Source organism: Amborella trichopoda, chromosome 1, assembly GCF_054954075.1.
Source record: "Amborella trichopoda isolate Santa Cruz 75 chromosome 1, AtrichopodaSantaCruz75HAP2 v2.0, whole genome shotgun sequence".
NCBI lineage: Eukaryota > Viridiplantae > Streptophyta > Magnoliopsida > Amborellales > Amborellaceae > Amborella > Amborella trichopoda.
In genome coordinates this window covers 43,726,548-43,753,783 of record NC_142336.1, presented here as the reverse complement: position 1 = coordinate 43,753,783, position 27,236 = coordinate 43,726,548, and the positions used below count along the sequence as shown (strand labels likewise).

Below are 27,236 nucleotides of genomic sequence, written 5' to 3'. Positions count from 1 at the left end.
TTCACAGTTACTCTCATAGTTTCAAAAAGCACTAGGCAGGTCCTAGGCGGCCTGGGGGGTCCAAGCTGCCCAGTGTCTAGGTGGGCGCCCAGAACCTGGGCGGCCCAATCGAATCCAAAAAGGATGCCCAGTGCAATATGCTTCTAAAGACTCAAAATCTTCTAAAAAACCCCCCAATAGATTTATAAAACATCAAAAATTAAATCACATATCAATGGGTGATGTTTTGATCAATTTATATCAACTTTGAAAAAAAATAATTTCCGCCTCGTCTAGGCGGCTGCCCAGGGACTGCCACCCAGATTGGCCGCCTAGGCCTGGGCGATGCGCTTAGGCCTTTTGGACCGCCTAGGTGCTAGGTCGGTCCGCTTTTTGAATCACTGGTTACTCTTGATAAGTATATTTTCTTTAGTAGGTTATAGATTACAATTGAGGAGAAAAACCCATTGCCTATCCTTGATTTTTCAATAACCAAAACCATCATTTACTCTAATCAAATAACACTGGTAACTCCAAAAACAAAACAAAATAAACAAAATTACACAGCAATTCAATCTCCGCTAATAGAAAATTCCTCAAAGTACAAACTCATGAGCAGATTATGTCCAAAAAAATCCCTTAACTCAGCTCCAAAGCTGTCAAAACCGAATGCTCAACTTGAATCCCACTGCATTCAAAGCACATGATAATGTAGACTGCAACACAAGCTGCACAAAACCTTCTTGTAAGCCAACTTGAATTCATAGAGAGATTACAATAGACCCAACTTCACCAAATCTGCTATTTCTCATTCATAAATATATTTCACAAAACCAACAAACTCGGTATTAGTACACTGCACCAATCCTCCAAAACCAACGAGAAGAAATAAAATCGAATCCTCCAGGGATCCCATAACAATCTTACATTTCCTTTCATAACTAAATACAATAAACAGGCAATAAGCAATCCAACACCAAACCAGATTAAAAAAATCTCTGCAAGTCTATTAACAAAGCACTGAAACAGTAAAAAGATCTGCCTTTTCAATCTTCCCCGTGTCTCCACAAACCCATCTAAAAACCCAGAAATGGAAAAGCGACTAACTCATTGAATTTCAGGAAAAATTAGATTCCAGTAATCACTTCAAGTTCACAGCCGAGAAACCAATTCATACCAAGATGTTGTTTTCTCCTCTTACTAGTTTTCCCACCAACTTGCAGAGAGAAGCTTCGTCTCAGATTGAGATGGACTTGCAGAGAGGAGCGAGCTAAAAACCCAGAAATGGAAAAGCAACAACTCATTGAATTTCAGGAAAACCCAGATTCCAGTAATCACTTCAAGTTCACAGCCGAGAAACCAATTCATACCAAGATGTTGTTTTCTCCTCTTACTAGTTTTGCCACCAACTTGCGGAGAGGAGCTTCGTCTCAGAGTGAGACAGACTTGCAGAGAGGAGCGAGCTAAAAACCCAGAAATGGAAAAGCAACAACTCATTAAATTTCAGGAAAACCCAGATTCCAGTAATCACTTCAAGTTCACAGCCGAGAAACCAATTCATACCAATATGTTGTTTTCTCCTCTTACTAGTTTTCCCGCCAACTTGCAGAGAGGAGCTTCGTCTCAGAGTGAGATAGACTTGCAGAGGAGCGAGCTTAAGGGCTTCACAGGGGGTTCCTGTTCTTTGTAATTTAGGGCTTCACAAGAACTTCATTACGGAGAGAGAGAGACTTGCAGAGAGGCGTGAGCTTTAGGGCTTCACAGGGCTCTCGTTCCTCTTTCTGGTTTTGGGCGGACCTAAAAATGTTGACCAAAATTATATTTTGTGAAACTTTTTTGGCTCCGGGCGGGGATTTCTTTATCCTTCAACACGTGGATTCGCCAATTCTACTGTTTTCAATGGAATAAGGCTATCCTTGATTTTAACAGGAAAACGTGGATTGGCCTCTCCGCAAGATTCTCCAATCCGTGTGTCTTATTGCTACCCAAACAAGGGAAACGGCCCAAAAACCTGGATAAGCTTCTCTCGGAGAGCCAAATCCAGGTTCCCAAACGGGCCCTAAGACAAATGCCTCTCTCATACTGAACGAAGATTAAAAGTGCAACCACTGATGCCCCTTATGTATTGGAAATAAAAGACTAAGAAAGTAAAATGCACTTCCTTGTATTATACTTTCAACCATGATTGTTTGGCATGTCTCTATGGTGCTATATGGTGCAGTCTTCTAGAACTCGGTGCATCTTCATAAAGCAAAATTGTAATGCATGCTATGATTTTCTGTCGCAGAATGCCATGATGTATATACAATACGCCACATTTTACACTGATTTAGTAGACGATGCAATCTAACCAAAATTTTTTCTTTACTGATGTATTGTCCTTTATGTCATTGCTGGAACAGTATGAGACAGTACAGTTAAATGGCATTGTGCATAACATATTTTGAATTGGAGATATTTTGATGGCATTTATGTTTTCCTAAAATTGTTCTTCCCTCTGCAGTTGCATGTCCATATGAAGCGGCATCCAATGAATGAACTACCTCAAACAGATGAGGGTGTTGCACAATGGTGTAAAGATACTTTTGTGGCCAAGGCATGCAAATTACTTTTGTGCTGAAGTTTGGGATCTTTTTTTTTTGCCCCTAAAATTTCTGAAATTGTTCTGGATATGCAATTAAAGAAACAATCAAGAGCAAGTATTTATGATAATTTGGCATAGCCAGCCAGTCTGTTGACATCCGTCATTATTAAACAGGATGCGCTATTAGACAAACATCAAGCGGAGAACACTTTTGGTGAGCAGCTGTTGCAGCCAATCGGACGGCCAAAGAAGCCTTTACTGGTAGACTACATGCTACTAAATACCTTTGTGGTTAATTGTATATCTTTGTGGTTAATTGTACACAGGTTGCTGGTAATTGTTCTGTTAGTAAAATATTCGTTACTTTATTGCTTAGGATATTTGTTTTGCAAACATGCCTTTATTTCATAAATATGCATCTATGAATACAATGGGATCTTCGTTTTCTCCCAAAAATCATGGCACTATAGGCGGGGTGGGGAGGGTTCAAAAATTTGCTCCGAGTTGAGTTAATTTGCTTGAGTCAGAGCTGACTTTAGATGGTTGACCCTTTGGTATCCAGTTTTTGTGGTTTTAGCCGTATCGGTAACTTGGCTACTGTAATGCCTGATGTCAAAAAGGGTCATCTTTTTAAATTATTGACAGTTTCTTTATCGAAATGAACAATGTACAAAGGAAATGTTCAAGAGCATGGGAAATACAAGAACGATGGCCATGAGATGTGAAGATGGCATCTTGTAGACCACTGTTCTCCATGAACAGGCTTTGCTGTTCTTACCCACTATTGGGACGAACATTGGTATGCTTGTTCCTTCTCGTGGATGGGTGAAATAATACCTCCTTGTGATGGGTCATATGGAAAATCTCATAAAAAACTATCTCCAATCACCATGGAACCATACCTCTTTTGAGCCACTTTATGCCATTGAGGAAAGCAAATTGAATGGGAAAAATATTCAAAAAGGAACTTTTCTGCCTTTTTGAGAATCATGCTTACTGACCTGAAAACAATTCAATCCTCCTTTCTGTATCCAAATCAGTCCACCTACTCTTGCAGGGACTTGATTGCCTCAAGAACAATTATCAAAATTAACAACTTTGGGCTAGAAAAGTAACAAATTTGGACACTGTTTATTTCCTGATTGTTGTTTTATCGTTACTCAATTAAAATAACAAATTGTGGAAACTATTCTGATGGGCTACGCATGGGAAGTTCCGGGATTTGTATAGAGGATTCATGTAACATTTGAGTTTTCTTGATTGAAATTTATTCCAGGGAAATAATTCATGGAGGCTTCTGTAAGTGTGGATTTTTTGTTAATCTTGTTTTAGTGTTGGTTTTTATTTCTTCCATGTGAACGCCCGTGTTGGATATGGAAGTACTTGTTATTGATTCTAGATTGAGTTTAGAGGATTTTTCTTTGGTTACCTGAGAATTTATTTTAGTTTGGGATGCTAGAAATCTAATCGAAATTTTCGTTCATGTATCCCTAAATTGAGAGTGAGAATGGCTCTTGTGAGTCCCCTATTTTTGGCTTTTTTATTTTTTTTCCTCAAATGCTCCCATTTTAGACCTTCAAGGTTCGGAGTGACAATAAAATTCTCTAATCAGGATCTTCATGGTCCGAAGTCAATGAAATTCTTGACTCAGCAAGATGCATGCACTTGGGCCTTCAAGGTCCGAAGTTCAATTGGGCCTGCAAGTAAGTACAAGGGCCTCCAGCCATACATCTCTTGTTATTGTTGACATTAAACAAAAGTCCATGCACTTCGGTCCAAAGTACCTTCAAGGTCTGAAGTGCACTTACTTGCACTTTGAACATCAAGGTCTGAATTGCAAATATTTTATTGATTCAATCCTTTTTGCTGTTACTTGAAACCATTTTTAGAATGATAAAAAAAAAGGAGAAAAAGTAGTATGAGCATAAAGTACAAAAAATTGAGGGGATATTTGTAGTAACGGATATTTAGGGGAACATGAGCATAAATTGCCCAAAATCTAATTCAGGAATGGACTTCTACCTAAGAGTTCCTTTGAGAGAAAAAGTCATAAGGCATTTAAGTAGTTCTATGAGTGTTTTTCGCTACCACCAAGTAATGGGTTTGAAGTCAAAACATCCTTCATGTTTAACTTTCACTTTACTTTCTTGTACAGGTTGAATTACTATTTTTTTCCTACTTATTTGAATACCTTTTTCTATCTCTCTGTATAGCTCCCATTGCAATGACATGATCCCAGATCCATCATGTTTAACAATATTACAGCATATATTATACTTACCCCCAAAAAAAAAAAAACAGCTTATATTATAGATCGAGCATTGGACATTGGTTATTGATTATTGGCGGTGGTGTGCATGGGTTAATGTCTCCCCTATTGCCACCGTCTGTGATCAGGAACAGATGGTAGATGCCCCATTTTGGTACTCTCTACCATAACCATTGGATGAGGAAATTCCGTGATATAGTAATGGTGGACATTTCATACAAGTTCTGAGTCATTCATTTTCTATTAGTCAAGTGTAATCTTCTGGCATTTGATCTGCAGGTGGTTATCTGTTGGTCAGCTATTCTTCTATATGGCACCTTCAGGTTTTTCAAATGGTCGTCAGTTTTATCCACATGGAAAGGAATCCTATTCGTGTCGGCAGGTTTGCTTTTTGTAACCCTAATTATGCATGTGTTCATCTTATTCTCTCAATCAGAGCGCTCCACTCCTAAAAAGGTAGCTCCTTCCAAGGACAATAATGTGAGCGCTCCCTTACAAACCAACCACAACAAGGAACTTTAATCATTAGAATGTAAGCATCATCTCTTCCCTTGTTTCATCTTTGTATCAGTGTATCTTCTAATATATTTTCCTTGCCTATCTGTCTCAAACTTTGTAAGCCAATGAGGACAATTACGGGGTCCGGTCCCAAATGGTATGGACTGAGATGATTGTTGTTTATGAGAGGGTATTAGTCAAATGATATGTACATTTTGGTGAAGAAAAGTTTCACAAGGATGCTTTCCTTTGGTTTAGTCTCGCAGTTAGTGATAGAAGCATTTACTTTGTGAATGATAAATGCAGCTGACCTTGACTTTTAGTTTTCATGGATAAACAATATAAACAATTCTGTTCTTTCTGGAAAGAGGAAAAAAAATCATATCAGCCACTTGTTTCCTTTAGAGCCAGCAGCTATGGAAGCATCATTCAGTGCCCACATGCCACGTGCTTTCTTCTTTGTGTCAAATCAGTTGCATACAACGCATGAAGTCCCTTGGGAACACCATTAAAAGAGGTTTGCTTGTTGCCTGCTCCTCTGATAAGACGTTCACACTGCTTTAGTCTAAGTATCCTTTCCCCCACAAACCCTACAGAATGTCAAAAACTAAGTCTCTTTCAAAGAAAGAAAACGTTAAAAAGGAAGATCACAAGAAAAAGGTAGGAATACCAGCCATTTCTTATTCAATGGCCAACCCAATGTGGGAAAGAAAGATTTCTATTTGTTTCTTTCAAGAAGAATGTCAGCCGCAGTAATGATTTTGTCTCCCTCTCTAGGAATCCACAGTATTTGCTCAAACAGTGCCCAGTTTGTTGAGCCCGAAATGACAGAAGTACCCTAAGTGTGAGTGATACAGAGAGTCTCCAGAAAAATATCTCTGTTCCTTTTTTTTTGGCTAAAAGGGAAGTGTCTTTGGATTCTTTGGTTCTCATATGATGTAGCTTCAATGTTGTAATTTTGTATTCTCTCCTCAGCAATAAAATATCGAATATTGTCAAAAAAAATATCTGTTTCTTTTTGTTCCTTGGGATGCTTTCTCATCACCTCTTTTGTCGCTTCTCTCTCCCTTGTGTTGATGGGTGCTAAATATTAATGAGTTGTTATTTATCAGATAAAAATATTTTCTAGCATTCTGTTTCTCTTTTCTGTAAAATTGACCTCACGGTTGAGGATATTGAGATGAGAAACCTTATGGTTTCGGTTACAAACATGTTATGGATGTCCTCGAGTCTCAGGAAATGAGAAAAAGGATCTCTATTGGTTTATTTGTTTCATATGACAGTTCCTCTTAAGAGGAAAAAAGAAAAGAAAAAAACATACGTAGACAAATAGATCGACTCCTAGTTTGTTTGATTAAAGGGTAAAAGGCATAAAGCTCCCTCGGAAATTATAATCCCAAGAAACCCCTTGGTCGCATGAATATCTTATGGAACCTCTCCAAGTTAAACAAAAAAAAAGTGTTATACTTTTTGTATTTTTTACATTGACGAAATTATAAAATTTACCCTCTTTTTTTCCATAATTGATCATGTTATCTAAATCTTGAAAAAGCATTCCCTATCATTCTCTTTCTTCCCTCCCTGTGGACGTCTTCCTCTCTCTAGCTACCTTCCTTGAGTACTTCTGTCTCACATCTCATGAACTTACAAGGAAGCAGTGTTTCAAAAAGCGTTAAGTGGCTTTAAGGCAGTTGGGAGGTTTCAGGCTGCCCAGTGCCTAGGTGGGCATTTAGAACTTGGACGGTTCAATAGAAATATTTTTTTTTTTGGATTTTTTCTCTCTAAAATAGCTTCTAATGGGTTTTAGGTTTCGAATGAATTTAAAATTTATAATTTTACTTCTTTCTTATTAAAAAAATGACTTAAAAATGCCCTCAGAGTTATGGTTCCGCCCTTGGGTGGGGCGTAAGTCTTGGGCGGCCACTTAGGCGGTTTCAGGCGGGTGCTTAGAGAAATCCGGCCGCCTAGGCACCGGGTAGTCTGCTTTTTTAAACAATTCAAGGAAGTAAAAAGAGACATTGTGACTCGATTTTTTATGATGATGTTATTGGAAAAAAGAAATGTGAATTATATGGTTTGGATAATGAAAAATGAAAGGCGGTGGTTAAACGTTCATTTTTTTGTGACTTGGGGATTTCATGGGCTAAACGGTTATTTGAAAAAATAAATTTAGGGGCGGGGTATATGTCTTTCACCCTTTAAAGCCCGGTCATCGAATTGCTTTGGCATCACTTAGGCTGTTTGGGTTTTGGAACTTGTGTGTCCGATCATTTGGGTTTTGGAACTTGTGTGTCTCATTTATTGTTTTAACAACAAGATGGCAATATCCAACATCCATTTCTGCCCATTATGCCTTTGGATTTTCAAAATACGGACCCATCAAATTACCGGAATAGACGTTTGAAGAGCTGGGTAATAATTTTATTAGCTGATATTTTAAAAGTATGGGCTTTGCAGTAATAAAGGTAGGTTCATTTTCTAATGGAAAAAGTTTATGCAAGTGCGAGGCTCTAAACAATCAAACTAGGGTGCACTTCAACAATATCATTAGAAGAAGTTGTTTTGATGCCTGAATATCCTCAAATTGATCATCTCGACTTCAAGATGCATGGACATAAAAAAAAAATGGATTTCAAGTTTTAGAAATAATGCATCTTGTAATGTATTTTTGTACAGTCAATTTTCAAGATTTTCATAGATCTGCTGGATCTACATTATATTTGAAGCTTTAAATTTTATAATTAGAGATGAAAATATATTTTAAGGCTATCACAAAAATTTCCAACATTGAATCATATTCTCGACATTATTTGAAGATGCGTTTTATTTTGATTGTTTAGAGCCTCAGCTCGTACCCTTTTCTAATATTCTCGATATTATTTGAGGATGCGTTTTATTTTGATTGTTTATGAGCTTATAATGCCTACAATAGGCGATATATTGAAGAAGACGGATGTAATAGGGTCTATGTTCCTTTGCTTTCTAAAACATTGAAACAAATTTTCTCTTTTCGTTTTTTTCCTTGATTTCGAGATAACAAGATACTGGTTCCCATGCCTATAAATGATGGGGGCAATAAACCTCGAAACCGCTAGTGTTTGATAAAAAAAGTGGCTCGTTGTATATGCATTTCGAAACAAGTGGGTCGCAAAATCAAAATGTGGCAGTCCTGCTTCTATATGGCATTTGCCCTCCTATTTTGAAAATTGGGATGAAAGAGTCATTTAGCATAGAGTCATGGGCACGTTTGAAATGGAAAGTGATGTACACCAAACTCAACCCAATAACACCCATTATATTCCTTCTTGTGAATTCAACTTTGTGGAGTAGACTTGGGTGGTTCATGTTGGGAGTGAATCATTGTTGCTCTTCCATTAAAAGATTTTAAAATAATATATATTAAAAGAAGAGAATATTGGGGGGGGGAGAGAAAATAGGTACTATAAATCCCCACCCCATGGGGACAATTGAAGGAAACTTGCACTACCCTATGGAGAAACCAAAGCTTCCTACCATTTACTTGCCTCTCCTTTTCCTTCTTCTTCTTCTGCTGGTTTCTTTTGATGGTATCTTGCTATCTATGCCTTTAAAATCCAAGTGGTCAACTTCTTTTCTCTTTTTTGCATTCTTAGCTTTCTGGTTTTTGTTTTTTGTGTTTTTGTTTGTTTCATGCATCTTTCTCATCAAGTTTCTTAGGTTCACTTTGTCTTGATTCTACCTATTTTTACTCTTCTTGTTTCTTCTTTAAGATTGGAGAGACTTAGCCATTTGAGGAGGACCATTGAGATCGCCTGAAGTTACAAAAATTTTTATTAGATGAGAAATTCTCTCAAATTTTTAGTTTACCATGTGCAAATTGGAGATTGTATTTCAGATTTTGGTAAATTTCGAAATCGAAGTGTAGAGCTCTGGATGGGTGAGAAAGAGCCCAAGGCCGAGCTACTAATTGTTGTAAGGTTGTTTCTTTCATTTGAGAAGGGCTTACTGGTTTTTAGTTATTGGTAAAAAATTTGGTTTCAAATTGTAGATTTTCATAGCCAAGACTCTTGAGTTAGGAGGGGGATTTTGAGGACACAAAAACTTTCAAATCATCTTTATCTCACTTTCTAAAAAATTATTTCAAGCTCAAGAAATGCTCCAAATCAATGTTCTTTCTATGATTGCCTCTAGACAAGGACAATCAGATTTAGCCACCTTGAAACCAAATTTTAATTTTTGAAATGGAATTAGGGTGAATTAAAGATACTTTTGAAAGTTTCAGGTTATGAAATCTCCCTTAACTATTTTTTCTGCTTGAGGGACCAAAAGTACGATTCGGCACTGGGGGACCAGTCACAATATTTATTTACCTTTTCACTATTTTGATTCCAAAGCAAATACTGTTGCATTATTTTCAATTTTTCAGCACCAGAATGACCTGAACTTGGACTTTTGAAAAGAACATGTCATGCTTCGCAATGAAGAGAAAATCACAATCTAAGGGATTTGTGATTATTTTGCCCGAGGGAGTAAATGGATAATATATTAGCGTGGGAGTAGGAGATCTTTTGGCTTAACTAAAGAAGTAACTGCTTGTTTTGGAACATGATATTGAGAGGTCCTCCACTGTCAACAACAAACACCAATTTGGCCTCCTATTCATTGGAAGTTTCCTTTCAAAAGGAGGAATAGCAACCTAATCCAAAGAAAAAATTAAAAAATATGGTGAAAAGAGAAATTTTCCATAAATATATATTACGATTTTATGCCTACTTCTTTTCAAACAATCCACTTACAAACTCCTATCAGTATTTTCCAATGAGCTAGGAAACATCCCTCCTTAAGAGACAAAATTGAAAAATGAATAGATACAGATGAGCCTGAGTCTACTGCACAGACAAACAAAAAAATACTAAAAAAAAAGGAAAAACTAATAATGAGATATTGGCATGGTGGATTTACAGGCACTCGAAATGCAGTGGAAGGCAGCAATCTATGTGAGAAACTGAGCCACACATTTCACGGGTGCCCTGATGACGAAGAACAATGTGAGAAAGTCTGCATCTCTCAGAAGGCCAACACTGGAAAGTGTCACTACTCTGGATGCTATTGCTATTTCGACCATTGCTGACCATTTCTCCTCCTCTTGTGTTACATGCTGGTATTGTATATTAGAATGATAAAAGCTCATAATGATGTAATGGTTGTAAAATAACCTGTAATGGGAGCGTTCTTGCTTGATGTCTTGGTAGAAAGCTCGAAATCAAAAGGAAGAAGGGCCTTTTGGTCCATTGCAGTGGGATAGGATGTATTTACTTTTCAATCCAACAGGTTCCAACACCCTTGTAATATGAACAAGCGTTTTAATTTAATCTTTTCAGAGCAAACTTTTTATTGTCCAAAAACAAAAACCCAGCGTTCTCATGATTCTTTGGAAGTGTTCACACCCCACACCAATTGTTGAAAAAATGACTGGGTGGAATGGGAGCCGTAATTCAAGTTGTAGAGGTTACAATCGATTGATGATATTTTTATTTCTAGACATATTAGGAGCACTGTCTCTTGATGATATTTGCCCTCTATTGATATAAATCGGTGCATATAAAATTTGTCTGGCCAAATTTGTCCTTGGGAAATTTGAAAACAAATAGTATTATCTTAACTATTCAATGCGCTAGAATAGTGAGGCATTAATGAACTAAAGTTGCCTGAGTTTTAGTGAGAAAAAGTAAGTGTAAGAGAAAAAACAGGTGTAAAAAAATCTTTTACGCAGAGAAGATCAAACTCTATAAATAAGAGTGAGAAAGTGGCTCTAAATATTGAGAGTTGCCACGTTTCAATAGCTCTGTGATTGTTCATATGAATGATTAATAACTAGCTAACTGTAATCACTAACCACCACAACCGTCTCAATTGCTTATGCATCCAATGGCTAAAATTAACTGTCATGCTGCTATGCCACATGCATGCGAGCCATCTAATGTGACTCGGAAAACAAGTCCTACCAGCTGCATTCACCACATGGCATGCACTATCGTGACTCATAAAAAGATAGCAAACCGTGAGCTCATCTAACGTGACTCGGAAAACAAGTCCTACCAGCTGCATTCACCGCATTGCATGCACTATCGCGACTCACAAAAGATAGCAAACTGTGAGCTTAACTCGTGCATTGGCTAAGGGTGTGCAAAGTGCTCCTTAAGTGCCTTGGTGCAAGGACAAATGAACCCCCTTATGCTCTACGAGTATAAAGGTGGAAAGTGTTTCCTTATAAAGAGACCATTTTCTATTCATTAATTTTCATTGTGGGACTAAGAACCCATTACTTCTCTTTCTATTACAGCACACTTCAGAAAAACTATAATTTGACATTATATTATATTTAAATCGATGTTGTATTTTTTAAAATAAATATACTAATAGTTCCTTTACTTCTTTCAAAATGATATGGAAAAGCATTGGGAATTTGCATTCCATGAATGTGCCTTTCGATATGAACCGTCACTTAGCGCGTATACTACAAAGTCCATCAAATTCCATAGTAGTGTATAGCTTTGAACCAAGAATCTTATCTAACATTTTGATAATACAGTACCCAGATAATGAATATCTCTAGTGCCTTTTTTTGCCTAGTATATTTTAGGCCTTGTGCTTGTATATCGATTTCCTAAGTGAACTTATTTACAATGTGTGCTTACAATATATTAGTAAAATTAGTAAATTTTATATATAGTGACCAACTAACCTATTACCACATTGAAATTAGAATTTTGAGGTTATAAAGTAGTAGGTTGGGTTTCCATTGATGGTGATTGCTTTATGAATGCAAGCCCCTTCTGTTTAAAATCTTACCAATGTCTTACCTTGTAAGGCATTTTTTCGAAAGATCGATCAAGTTCTCCTTTGACCTCATAAATTTTAGACTTACTACTTCACCTCCAATTAATACATATGTGGGTTTGTATTTGCAGTGTAGACCAATACTAATTTGGGGGTGTGATTTGGTTCAAGTGGAAGGTTCTAAAATAGCAAGGCGAATACCCAAAAAGATATATATTTATGGTCTTACTTGTGATAAATGATCTTTCTCTGTATTCAATGAATTGAATTAGGCTACAATACAATAGTAGATTTATATAGAGGGTATAGCCAATACTTGTTAAAATTATAAGATACAGTTTCTATATGGGTGCAGTATACAATTAGGCACTTACATATTTCAATATTCACAATTTGTAGTTGCCATATATGTTCATACTGCGCCTCAAACTCGAGATGATTTGAAGGGAATCATGGAGAGTTTGGAAACAAACTGTGAGAAATGATATGGGGAATGAGACTTAGTAAAGAAGTCGACGAGTTGGGCTGCAGTGGGCACATATAGTAAGAAAATTGTGCTCGCTAAATATTCTTGTCAAACATAGTGGCAATTGACTTCAATATGTTTCGTGCTCTCATAGAACTCCGGATTTTTGGAAATGTAAATAGCACTCTTGTTGTCATAATAAAGCGCATTACGAATAGAGATGGTGATACCCATGTCTTCGAGCAGCCAAAGTAGCCAAACAATCTCCGTAGTGGCTTGTGCTATAGCCCTATATTCAACTTCTATAGTTAATTGCGCAATTCATATATGTTTCTTCCTTTTCCAAGAGATAAGAAAATCACCGAGAAAAATGCAGAATCCTGGGGTAGATTTGCGATCATTCGGATTACTTACAAAATCAGAATTTATATAGGCCCGAAGCTCAAGTGAAGTAAATGAGAAGAAAAATAAAGCTTGGTGATAGGTATCCCTGATATAATGAATGATGCACAAAACAATAGCAAGATGTACAGAACGTGAAACTGACTAACCATATGAACTGCATAAGCAATATCTGTGCATGAAATTGTCAGATATATCAGTTTCCCAAATAGTTACCTATAAAAGGCTAGATTAGGAAGAGCTTCCTAATCTGTAGCCCAAAATCTGGCATTGACCACAAGAGGGGTATCAACTTTCTTTGTATCATCTTTGAGTCGAGCTCGAGAAACAATCTTTGAAGTATATTTTAGCTGTGACAACAGATAGCCACGAGGAGAATAGATAACTTTTAATCTAAAAAAATACCGCAAGAAACCCAAATCTTTTATTTCAAAGATTATATTGAGCTTTTGTTTGATTTTGTGAATTGTGCCCATATCATTACCAGAGATAATTATATCATCTATGTATAGTAACACGAGAACTTGTCCTTCAGAAATGTCAGACACAAAGAGGACTGGGTCATGATGACTTTATCGAAATCCAACAGAAAGGACTTCATTACGAAATTTCTCAAACCAAGCATGAGGTGCTTGTTTGAGTCCATATATGGCCCGTCAAAATTTACACACTCGTTTTTTAAAATCCACAATGCCAGTAATTTCATATACACTTCCTTATTAAGATCACTATTGAGAAAAAAAATTTTGACATCTAATTGATAGAGAGACCATTGCTAACATAAGCTACTGATATTAGTATACAAATAGTAGTCATATGGGCTACAAGAGCAAAAATGTATGCAAAGTCGATGCCATGTTACTGATTGTAACATTTCGCCACACAGTGAGCTTTATATAGTTCAAGGCTGCCGTCTGCGTCAGTTTTAATTTTATATACCTATCGATAACCTACAACAGTTTTTCCTTTCCGGAGAGGTGTCAGGTCCCAAGCAAGCATGCGCTCGAGAGCATTTAACTCATCTGCCATTGATTGTTGCCACTGAGGTGGATTTGCAACTTATTTTTAAGTCTGAGGTTTAGAATAAGAATGAGCTGAAGCAAGGAATGCTTAGTACTGAGGAAAAAATGTTTCATAGTCAGCAAGTCAGAGAGGTGGGATAAATACCTGGGTGCTTTGTATAAGAGCAGAGAGTGACAAAGGATCAACAGGTGCAGGGTTCTGATCAGAACTATCAGCATGAGTTAGTAGAGTTCCTTTGATGGAGGGACGCAAGAGGAATGACCATAGGAATTGGGAGCAGAATCAGAAAAGGGGATCAAGAAAGAAAGGTGAGAGGGTGAATGATCATTTTTATTTTCAATTAATGGAATGTGCTCAGAAAACACCATATGTCGGGATACCCAAAGTCTTTTGGTCACAGGGTCATAGCACTAATATCTTTTTTGATGATTAGGGTAACATATGAAGCAACATTTGACAGTATTTGGAGATAACTTGTCTCTCTCAGTTAGGGGTAACAAGACAAAGCAAGTGCAACCGAATACATGTAGGAGGGAATAATTAGGTGATCGTGTAAATTTACAAGTTGCACAATGTTGGACATCAGTAAAAAATTATTTCTAATAGTACCAAGCACATTGCGGAAAAATAAAGACTGTAAACGAGATTCGGAGATGTGACCAAGACGTTGATGCAATAGAGATGCATCATCAATAGTGGAAACAACATAGACATAAGAGGTTGGCATATGCAGATAGTCTAGGTAGTAAAAATTTCCAACTTTATGACCCAGTCTCAATCAATTGCCTTGACTGTCGATCCTGCATGCAGCAATAAGATGGAGAAAAAACAACATTACAGTTCGAATAGGTGATCTGACCAACAAAAAATAAATTCACAGGTGAAGAAACATGGTAAACATTAGAAACCTTTAATTGACCAGAAGGGTCAGAAGTAAGAGATATGAAGTCCATTTTTAAAACTTTCATAATGGCTCCATCAGTATAGATAGTATCTGAAAAAAACTTACAATCAACTAGGATCGACTCATTAGAGGTCATTTGATGAGAGGCTCCTGAGTAGATCAGCCAAGAGGTAGAAACAAAATTACATGAGAAAGATGGTGTGGGTTCAGAGGCTAGACGTGACTGGGAAAGTATAGGCTACACTTGTTCAAGTATAAATGTCACAGTTGGTGAAGCGAGAGTGGGACCGTGACATCCAATTTGAGTTGGTAGGTACTTGATCAATGGTTGACTTGTATCAGCGACAACAATGCAGATGAGTTTCTTCTTCTTTGGGCATGTGTACTTGATGTGCCCTAGTTCTTTACAATTGTTAGATCTAACAAATGATAAGTTCTTCATAGGGACATATTACAAATTGCGCTGATGTTGTTTAGGTACATTTGATCTCTGAGGTTGGGTTGCTGTAAAAACTATTTTTCCTTTAAAACCTGAGTTAAGAGATTTAATCTTAGCTTCTTCTGCAATTAGCTATGAAAGAACGTGATTTAGAGTAGGGAGAGAGCTTCTATGGACCAGGCCATTTCTGACACTTTCAAACTCTAGACGAAGTGCCATTAAAAATTCAATAACTTGAAATTCCTCATGAGATTTGACAATTATTTATGCTCTAGGATCATCTTCAATCGTAGGTTCGATGGGTGTTAGAGCATCCCAGTGCGTCTTCATGGAAAGTCTTGAATGGACTGCTCTCCCTGTCTGAAGGAGCGAAGTTCCTCTACTAACTGGTATTTTCGTGCCCAGTTAGTCTGATTATAACTTCCTCAAGAAATTTCTATGCTTCTCGAGCAGCTTTAAAAGTGCTCAGATTGATCCCTATATTACTTTCTGATGAGACTATCAACCATGTTGTAATTCGAGTATTATTTATACCCAATTATTTTATTTTTCCTGGCTCATCTGGTTTGTTCTGGGTCCCATCTATGTCTCCGAGGAGGCATTTTCCATGAATGACATTCCACATAAATGAGGCCTAGAAAGTACATTTCGTGCTGTTGAGTTTAATGCGTACAAGCTGGAAAGACTAAGATTTTTCCATTTCTAAGGCAAAAGAGAGAGTCGATAAGAAAAAATGGGTTTGTATTTTGGGGCTCACAAAATATTGTGGGTCCAAAGAAAACTATGGTAGAGCAAGGCCCAATGCCCAATGCCCTATTATGTAGGAGACAAAAATTTCATAGAGGGAGGAAATTAGGGGGGAGAGAGAGAGAGGAGAGAGAGAAAGAGAGAGAGAGAGAGAGAGAGAGAGAGAGAAGGGGGGGGGACAACAACATGAAAGATAGAGAGATCAAAACAAAAGGCAGGCAACAACGTGAGAAACAGGAAGATCAGGTGTACGAGAGATCACTGAGGAGAACAATAAAGAGATTTAGACTCGCTTAAGAAAGTCAATGATAGATAGCCCTTCAGATTTGGACCCTACGAGAGATTAAACAAGTCAAAGAGAGAGATATAGGAAGGATCTACGATCTGAGAGAGATCGAGAGATTAGATAGAGATAAAATAGATTAGAGAGGTTAGAGAGAGAGATCGAAGAGATCTGGGGTACCAATGAGAGAGAGAGACAGAGAGAGAAAACAGAAATCGAGAGAGATTAGAGAGAGACCGAGAGAGTAGAGCGAGATTAGAGGTCTGAGAAAGATCGTAACATATATCAGAGATAGAGAGAGTAAATAGGGAGAGAGTAGAGAAAATAGGGATACCAGAATGCCGTGTTTCAGAAAAAACATTACCAAGAGAGACCCGAGTAGGAGAATGGCATAGTGGTTCACTTCACAGTGAACTTTTAGGCCGAGGTGCTCACAGTGAGAGAGACGTGAACTTCAGAAAGAAGCAGATCACAAAGAGAGGGAATAACCACTAACTGATGCGGATTGTCACAACAACAGCTTTGAGACCAGGGAAACTAAGAGCAGAGAACCAGGATTTGATACTATGTGAAAAATAATCTTTCTCTGTATTCAATGAATTGAATTAGACTCATTGATTTAAAAAACGGACCGCCCAGCGCCTAAGCGGTCTAGAAGGCCTGGGGGCTTCGCCCAAGCCTAGGCGGTAAAACTGGGCGCCTAGGCGGTAAAACTGGGCGGTCCGTCCCTGGGTGGCCACCTAGGCAGTACGGAACCCGCCTAGGCGGCCGCCCAGAGCCTGCGCCCCACCCAGAGGTCGAAAAAATGATTTTTTTTTTTCGTTTTGTTATTTTGAAATATTTAAAGGTTAAGAATGATGGATTTTAGGTTCATTTCAACCCTAAACCCACAAGAAGCTCCTTTAAACTAAAAAAAACCTCCATTAAACTACATTTCATTGGATTGATCATCGAATCATCAAAGTGTTTCTCAAAGTTTTGGAGTTCAAGCAACCAAAGTAAGTGCATTTTTTAGATTGCTCGCTTTATTTTGAGATGTCTTCTTCAAGAGTTAGTCGGAGTGGAGATCCAGGTTGGAAATATGGATACAACCCGAATCTAAATGACACAAATTACGTTAGGTGTAATTTTTGTGAAAAAGATACAAAAAGAGGCATAAACCAGTTTGAGAAACATCTTATCGGTATTAAGGGGGATGTTGCTCCTTTGTAAAAATGTTCTTGAAGCTGTCAGAGAGGAGATTAAGCAATTTTTAAGTTATGTAAAACAAAAACAAGAACAAAATCCTTGTCATAGATCTATTTCTTCTACTTCTGAAAAAAAGTGATCCGGGTTGGAAGTATGGATATAACCCAAAATCAAATGATAAAAATTATATAAGGTGTAATTTTTGTGAAAAAGATACCAATGGAGGTATTAGCCGATTAAAAAACACCTTGCTGGTGTTAGAGGAATGTTGCTTATTGTACAAAGGTTCCTGAAGCAAGATGAGATTAGACATCTTTTGAAGTTTGAAGAACCAAAAAAGGATAAAAATAAGCTTTGTTCTATGGAAGTATCTTCTCCAGCTTCTAGTCGTCGGAGCGGTGATCCGGGTTGGAAGTATGGTTATATTCCGAATCCAAATGATAAAAATCGTATTAAATGTAATTATTATGGAAATGATACTAATGGAGGTATTTACAGGTTTAAAATACACCTTGCTCGTATTACGGGGGATGTTGCCCCATGTAAAAATGTTTTTGTGGCTACCAGGGAGGAAATTATAAAATATTTGAGTTCAGAGAAGCACAAAAAGAATGGTACAGTAACCAACACTCCTTGGGCCTCAACTGCACAGACTACACATACTAGTAAGAGGAAGGTAGAAGAAGAGGAGGAGGAAGAGGTAGATTTAGAAGAAACAAAGTAGGATGAACGTTATATTGAAGAGGGAGATGACTCTGATGATGATGGCCTCGACTCTGATACAAATGATGAGGTTTATTGATATTCCTTCTGATGATGATGATTGAAGACTCATACTTCTTGGTGCTGAGTGTTGAGTCTGTTGACTGTTGACTTTTGTTAGACTGTATAGTCTAGTGTTGAGTGACTTGAGTTTGTTGACTGTTGTATTGACTTTTGTTAGATTGTATATTTTATAAATTTATGTCTATTTTTGTTGTGTTGGGTGTTGACTTTTATATCACTTGTATGGTTTTACAGTTTACTGTTTTAACAATATGGATTATCAAAGTTCTCTTGACTTTTTTTTTTTTCAAGTTGGATTGTTAGAATATGGTATATTGGGACAATGAGATTTTTATTTTTTTTCAACTGGGCAACTGCCCAAGTTCTGGGCGCTCGCCTAGTCTCTAGACGGCCTGGACCCCCCAGGCTGCCTAGGACCCGCCTAGCGCTTTTTGATACACTGATTAGACTACAATACAATTGTAGATTTATATAGAGGGTACAATCAATACTTGCTAAAACTATATGATACAGTTTCTATATGGATGTAGTATACAATTAGGCATTGACATATTTCAATATTCACAATTTGTAGTTGCCATATTTGTTGTAGTTGTCATATCTGTTCACATTACTGAGGGTACGACCTTTGAGAGAGCAACAATGGTGGAATAACATTCGTATAGCCGACCTCAAATAATTGGGATAAGGATGTGATGATGATGATGATGATAGAGTTGAGTGAAAATCTAAGAGATTTTCAAGTAAAAATCCCCCCTAATTTGACACTACAAACTCGTTAATTAAAATCGTAGAGAAGGTGTGGGATCAGTCGAATTATGATATAAGGGTTCATCTATCCTAATGAACATATCCTCCCTCAGATCATTGGCATGACAACATTATTTTCACACTAAAATCTTAAAGAAATACAATTAATTAATATCTAACTAAGATAACTGAAAGAATAGGGAAAAAGAGATTTACTTGACTGGGCCAGTTGGCTCGAGACATTCGAAGCTTAAAGCTTCGTCTGTATCAGGACCGCGGCTTCGCTTTACTCCATTTGTCCTTCTCTTTCTTTTAGAAGTGACCAAGCCGTAGCTTTGGTTGAAATGGGACCTAGGGTTTTCTAGATCTAATGCTTAAAGGTTGAAATATGAATATTCTAATGAAGTTCATGATCTTAGAATTATAAGTGCCTCACTCCACTCATAGAGTCTAAGTGAAGTTTTTTGACTAACCCTCAAGAGGTCGGACTCAGGTCCTTTTATAGACCTCTAAGTGATTGGGAGAAGGTTCGGAGTCCAATTGGTTAAACTTCAAAATTTGAAAAATTCTGGTGGTCAAACATTTGGGCGGCACATAGTGTGTCGTTTTGGTCAAATGTAACCAAACGACACAAATTGTGTCGCAAAGATTAATGTTGACAGTTTACAGAGAACATGCACCAAATGGCCTAGGTGACACGAAGTGTGTCGTTTGGGTCATCAAGACTAAGTGACACACTTTGTGTCACCCAAAACAACACGCATTCTGTCATTTTGGTCAAATCCACCAAAATTACGTGATTTTAATTCTCGTTATCTCTCACACATTTTTGGATGATTATTATCTTATTTTTTAAATTAAACGTGATATTTATCCCATATTTGGATTATTTTCAAATTTAAATAGTTTAAAGGAATAAAATGGATCATGAAATGGAGACTATGGACCATGGTGTCTTGTGGTCCAAAGTAATCTAGAATAGTGTGGTCCTAAGAGCTTTCTATATCAGGAAAAAATGGAAATTTACCAAATTCAAAATAGGTATCTACAACGGTATGTTATCCATTATATACATCATTACATGCTCTTGTATCATAATGAATTATGATTGCCAACATCAATTTTTTCCATATTGGTACATCATATAATAAATTCCTTAGCCATTTCATATCTGCACAAGTAGAATCTAAAGCGATAAATTTCAACTCTATAATTGAGCGTGAAATATATGTTTGTTTAGTTGTTCCTCATTACACTGCTTCATTGGCTAGTGAAACTTAGATTCTCAATTTCAATGTGCATTTTATGAAGATTTACACATATGTATTTAGTTTTTGTGTTAAGACAATGAGCTTTTTATTTTTATTTTTGTGGATAGATTGAATATTTTATTTTAAGAGTTAATATAATGGGAATCTTAATTTTTAATTCTTATTTGGCGATAAAGTAAAGAGAGATTTGGTAGCATGTGTTTTTAATTTCGTTCTTCTTTCATAGTGACTAACTGTTTCTTTTCTTTATACTTTTCTTTATTGCTTGATTGTTGTTTAGTTCTTTTATTATAGTTTTGGATAAAGCTACCTTTTGGTAGCTCCTATAATGAATAATAGTATAGGTGGAATCCCAGCCATCAGATCTTCATCGAGTGGTTCAAAATACATGACAATATCTGAATTTTAATAATATTTTAGAAATCGTATCGTGATGAAATATTGGCCGTATATACTTGGCACCAGAGTGCACCATATAACAAAATATAAAAAACATATTGTCAAGAATTTAAAATTACTATATCACCCCCATCATTTTTCAAGGATATTTTGGTCATTTTATATTTTAGAAAATATTTGTTTTATATTTTTATTGTATGCCTTTGTTTTTAGTATACACGTCTAAAATTTCATCATGACTCGACTACTAAAAAAAAAAGATTAAAATTTAGATAGTGATATATATTTTGAACCATCTGATAAAGATCTGATGATTGAGATTCTACCTATATTATTATTTATTATAGGTGTCAAGCTATTTGTAGCTTTTTTGTATAAATTTTATCTTCGTATCGAATTTGTGGGGTTGTATTGAGTCATGCAAATTAAGAAGGGCAATTAAAGTTGTCTATGTGGCGATCAAAGAGGTGCATGCAATTAGAAATCCAAAGAGATACCAAGCACGAGATGCATTATTTTGGATCTTCTTGAACAGCTTCGTTCAATGTCTTAGAGGAATTTCTCTTTAGGTTGCAAGAAAGTAGTTAAGATTTGAGAATAAGAGAATACTCAATGAATTCTGGTCTTCCGAGCTAAGGTTTGCACACATTCAAACCCTAAGCAAAAATACTTGGGGCACTTTGTCTTCCAAAATTTAGCTTTTAAGTTAGGTTTTGGGTAGAAAAAAATTCCTAAATGAATAAAATAAAATAAAAATTTAAAATCAAAGTTCCACCAAAAGGGTCACTAATGCTTAAACTGCAGTATCCATCTTTTCAAAAAAAAAAAAAAATTCAAAAACTTTTCTTTAAACAGTTTCTCTAAGTATCTTCGAAAAAAAATCATACATATATTGAATGCTTTTCAGATGTTGATAATGAAATTTGGATTTCCTTTCACACTATGGTTTGTATAAGAATGATGCTCTAAGCAATCAAAATAAGGCGCACATTCTAATAGTATCTAATGATGTTTCACTAGTAGAAATTTTTGTGACCAGAAAATTTATTTCAATCTTTAATTATAAAATCTAAAGCTTAAAAAATAGTGTAGATCGAGGAGATCCATGAACACTAATTTTTTTAAAAAATTAATAATCCAAAAAAATACATTACAAGATGCATGATTTTCAAGACTTGAAATATATATATTCTCATATCCATATATCTTGGGGTCGATATGATCCATTTGAAGATATTTGAAAATCGAAACAATCTCCTCTAGTGAATTTTTAAGGTATACCTTAAATAATAGATATTGAGAGGAGAAGGAACTAGGTTCATAGAACAAATATCCCTAGAGTAGCCATACTAGAGGGCCACAATTATTATTGTCTTCTAAGTTGGTGAGCCGGAGAAGGGTTCAACTTCATATACCATTTACGAGGATGAAACAAGGGATCGCTAGTCTGTGTATCCCAAATACCATTGCACATGCAATGTGTGATACAATTCTTTGATCTATTTGTTTTTATGTGAGCACCACATCAGAAGTGCCACGAAATGTGGCCCAAGGGCTTGGCGGCCAAAGTCGGTCTGGTGTGGCCTAGTCGAACCTTTTTTTTTAGCTCAGCCTAGCCCGACATGTTAGTATTTTTTGTTTGAAAAGTACTTTTGTGTATTTCAAAACAATAATATAGTTTGTGCTTTTTTTCTAAGTTGTTTTTGTAGAGAGAGAAAGTTGTGGGTTTGCGTCCCCCATTGAAGAGGAGAGAGTTCATTGAGCTGTATTTAAGAGTAGGCATTTACATATCCTATACAAGTACAAGGTGAGAGAGATGGTACATATGTGGAGCACACAAAATGTGCGATTTGCACACACATGTATGTGCATGTGTGAGGGCGTGGGCCCCAATGGGCTAACATTTGTTTCTATTAGATTTTGTCTCTTTCTCTATCTAAAACATCGAGACTCTAGTGTCTCCCGAGGACGAATTGCGCTTCTTATGTACGTCAAATATAGTAACAAAATGGAGTAAATATCGTCTTGAGATAGCGCTCATGTGTGCCCGAAAACAAGAATGAATCAAGCTTTTGTTTTTTCATTTTTGTACTACCTTGTGCCCCTATTTCATCCATCAATTTTTCAATAATTCAATACGATAATTCATGGGTGAAAGAAAATAGACTGCTATGACTTCTTTGAAAGCCATAAATCATGATTTCACAAGACTCAAGTGTTTCAATGGGTTGAATTTCAACGATGACGACAAAAATGTCCTCTTTTGCTTACTACCCATAAAGTGGCTTACATTATCAATGAGTTTATTATGCCTGCACCGCCTCCATCTGATGATTCCACCGTGAAGCAAATTCAAGTCTACAAAAGATGAGTGGAGGACAACTATATTTGCAAAAGTCACATCCTCAATGCCTTGGCAGATCTGATTTATGGCATATATGCATCAGTGGCCACGGCGACAGAACTCTAAAAGTTTCTTTAAACCATATACCTCACTGAAGAATCTGGTAACAAAAAGTTTATCATTTCTAATTTTCTAGACTTTAAATTCATTGAAAACAAGCCAATTCTTTCATAAATATATGAGTTGCAGCTTGTAGTCAATGAACTTAAAGATTGCAGAATTCAATTAAATGAATTTTTTCTACTAGGCTCAATTATTCACATGCTTCCCTCATTTTGGAAAGAATATCAAAAGAAAATGAAACATCAAGAAATGGACATTGATTTGGTTCAACTATAAAGATCTCTTCGAATTGAAGAAGAGAATTGACTTCGAGAAAAGAAAGATGAAACAAACTTTCATGCTAAAGCAAACGTTGTTGAGCAAAAATCAAATGCTCAATATAACAAGAAGTCTTTCTTTCCTAAGGTCCATAATGAAAATTATAAGGACCAAATGTCTAATGCCAACAAAAGTAAAAGAAAAGCCTCATGTTATGTATGTGGAAAATCAGGGCACTATTCAAGATAATGTCGACACTGGAAATGGCTCAAAAAAACCTAGATTTCAAGTAAACATGACCATTGATAAAAAATTTGTAGTAATGTTCACGAAAATAAACGTGATCGATAAAGATAATGAATGGAGGATTGACCGACGCTCCCATTCATGTGTCTAATAATCGATATATGTTTAAGACCCTTAAACCAGTGGGTGATGAAAAGTCGGTTCAACTTAGAACCCAAACCCTAGTAAAAATGCTTGGAAAGTGTATAGTAAAACTGAAGTTTAATTCGAGCAAGGTTCTTATATTGGAAAACGTGTATTAGGTACCGGACATGATAAGAAACCTTGTTTCGGGATGTATCTTGAGCAAGAAAGGCTTTAAAATAGTATTTAGGTTTGATAAACTCATTTTAACAAAAACTAGTGTATTTGTTGGCACTGGTTACTCTTGTGATGGGATGTTCAAGTTTGATTTAATTAATGAAATAAACAAGTCTTATATTTATATTGTGACTTCTTGTAATGTATGGCATGGTAAATTAGGATATGTTAATTATGTTTCTATTTAATTTTTTGTTAAATTAAAAGTAATTTCTAATTGTGATGATTTATATAAAGAAAAATGTGAAGTATGTGCACAAGCTAAAATAACTAGAAAATCATTTCCTTCAATGGAAAGAAATAGTGAAATGTTAGAACTTATACAGAGTGATATATGTGCTTTAAATAAGAAAAACGTTTATATAGAGCTGAGGCTTTGAACAATCAAATTAGAGCCCACCTCAATAATTTCACTAGAAGAGGTCGTTTTGATGCCCAAATATCCTCAAATTGATGATCTCGACATCAAGATGCATGGACATGAGAAAAAAATGGATTTCAAGTTTTGGAAATAGTGCATCTTGAAACGCATTTTTGGGCTATCAATTTTCAAGTTTTCATATATCTGCTCGATCTACAATACTTTTGAAGCTTTAAATTTTATAATTAAAAAATGCTCATATATTTTAAGGCTATAACAAAGATTTAGAGTATTGTACATTTCTCAACACTATTTGAAGGTAAGCTTTACTTTGATTGTTTAGAGCCTCGGCTCTACACAAACTACTCCCTCCAAATAATGTTTTAACAAGAGGTGGTAAAATATATTTTATTACTTGTACTGATGATTTTTCAATATATGCTTATGTTTATTGGCTTTGGCATAAAGATGAGGCTTTTGAAAAATTTAAAATTTTCAAAGCAGAAGTTGAAAATCAAATTTGTATGAAAATTTAAATTATAAGAAATGATATATAAGGAGAATATTTATCAAATGATTTCAATGAATTTTGTAAAAATGATGAAATTATTCATCAAGTAACTGCTCCATATACCCCTCAATAAAATGGATTGGCAAAAAGGAAAACTAGAAGTTTAGTAAAAATGGTGAATGCAATGCTCACATCTTCTTATTTACCACTAAATTTATGGGGTGAAGCTTTATTGATTGCACGTTTTATTCTAAATAGAATTCCATATAAAAAGAGTGAAATGACCATCAATGAACTTTGATTTGATAGAAAACCTTCTTTGAATTTTTTTAAAGTATGGAGTTATCTAGCATATATTAGACTTCCATATCCTAAAATAAATAAATTAGGTCTTAGAGTCTAGAAATGTGTGTTTGTAGGATATTCACAAACTAGTAAAGTATATAGATTTTTTAATCTAATTTCTAACACAATAATGGAATCTAGAGATGCTAAATATTTTGAAAATCTTACTTGTAAAATTAAAGAGGATGAAACACGTAGCATGCCAAATGAAAGTAATAATGAAAATAATCAAAATGTTGATGAAGAACATGTAGAACATCATGAGGATGAGAAAATAGAACCAAGAAGAAGCAAAAGAATTAGAGGTGATCTATCTCATAACTTTGGACTGGATTTTTATATTTATCTAGTTGAAGTTATTTAAAATAAAATATTAAATTCATTGCCTATTATCTCAAATGTGGAGGAAGATCCAACATCACTAACTAAAATCTTGGCATCTCAATATGCAAATTTTTGGAGAGAAGCTATAAATAGTAAAATGGATTCTATAATGACAAATAAAACTTGAAAATAAGTAGATCTTAAAACAAAAAAGAATTATGATGGTTCTATTAATAAATATAAAGCAAAATTAGTTGCTAAAGGATTTAAACAAAAAGAAGATATTAATTAGGGAAAATTGCAAAAAACCCTCCCAAAATGGACTTTTTATGCACTTTACCCCACCCAACTTTTCCTAACAACTTCCCACAAAAAATCATGTTTCCTAGCAAATACCCCCTATACAAAAAGTTAATTTTTTTTTACAAAAATACCATTCCTTCATGTAACAAATCATTTTTGGATCCCAATAAAAGGAAACATCAGACTGCACTTGTACAACACCGGACCGCTACTTCAAAACGTCGGACTGCCCCTTCAAAATGCCGGACCGCCATATCAAAATGCCGGATTGCTCCTTCAAATGTCGGACCGCAACTTCAAAACACCGCATTGCCCATTCCAGCAAAAATAATCGCCAGACTGCCACCATGAAATGCTGGACCGCCACCATGAAACACCAGACCAACCATTCCAACAAAAATAATCGCCGAACTGGCTGTTCAAATTGCCGGGCCACCCTCTCCAACGAAAATAATTTGTTATATGAGGGAAGGGTATTTTCATCCAAAAAAAATTAACTTCTGTATGGGGTTATTTGCTAGGAAAAATTAGGTAGGGTAAAGTGCGAAAAAGTCCAGTTTGGGAGGGGGGGGGGGGGGGGGGGGGGGAGTGTTTGCAATTTACCCAATTAATTATTTTGACGCATGCACTTGTGGCAGGAATTGTTACTATTAGATTGCTTTTAGTAATAGCCTCTACCAGCCATCTTGTCATACATTAAACGGATGTAAAAATCACTTTTTTAAATGGTGACTTATTTTAAAAAAAAAAATATGGAACAACCCGCAGGATTTGTGATATCAGATCATGAGAATAAAGTTTGTAAATTAGTTAAATATCTTTATGGACTTAAAACAAGCATCTAAATAATGACATAAACATTTAGATAATGTGCTAATGTTAAATAGTTTTAAGAGAAATGAAGTTGATAAATGTGTAGATAATAAGCAATTAAATTCCTTATGAGGCATAATTTGTTTATATATAGATTACATGCTTATTTTTTGCACTAATCTAAAACTTGTGGGGGAAATTAAAAGATTCATTACATCTAACTTTGATATGAAAGACTTAGGAGAGGGTTGTGATAATTGGTATCAAAATAGTGAGAAAATAAAAAAATTAATTCTAACTTAATTTCACTACATTGAGAAAATGCTCAAAAAGTTTGAGCATGTTGATAGTATGTCGGTCTATACCCCTATAGAATATCATATTAAGTTAAAGAAAAATGATGAGAGATATATATCTTAAATTGAATATGCTAGGGTAATT

At 35.8% G+C, this 27,236-nt stretch overlaps 1 protein-coding gene and 2 long non-coding RNA genes across 3 annotated transcripts in view; all 3 read left to right on the top strand.

The window, feature by feature from the left end:
- LOC18442144 (1-acyl-sn-glycerol-3-phosphate acyltransferase PLS1) overlaps positions 1 to 5,558 on the top strand; it is a 33,142-nt gene extending 27,584 nt beyond the window's left edge. The window contains exons 9-11 of the mRNA XM_006852368.4: positions 2,483 to 2,575; positions 2,738 to 2,824; positions 5,112 to 5,558. Of these exons, the coding sequence (XP_006852430.2) occupies positions 2,483 to 2,575; positions 2,738 to 2,824; positions 5,112 to 5,354 (423 nt within the window). The 3' untranslated portion in view covers positions 5,355 to 5,558. The remainder of the gene's footprint in view (positions 1 to 2,482; positions 2,576 to 2,737; positions 2,825 to 5,111) is intronic.
- A 160-nt stretch (positions 5,559 to 5,718) lies between these two features.
- LOC148783857 (uncharacterized) lies at positions 5,719 to 6,335 on the top strand. The gene is made up of 2 exons (XR_016055531.1): positions 5,719 to 5,847; positions 6,108 to 6,335. It is a non-coding gene; the product is annotated as an uncharacterized LOC148783857 (long non-coding RNA).
- A 2,446-nt stretch (positions 6,336 to 8,781) lies between these two features.
- LOC148783856 (uncharacterized) lies at positions 8,782 to 10,696 on the top strand. The gene is made up of 2 exons (XR_016055527.1): positions 8,782 to 8,896; positions 10,274 to 10,696. It is a non-coding gene; the product is annotated as an uncharacterized LOC148783856 (long non-coding RNA).
- The last annotated feature ends 16,540 nt before the right edge of the window (positions 10,697 to 27,236 follow it).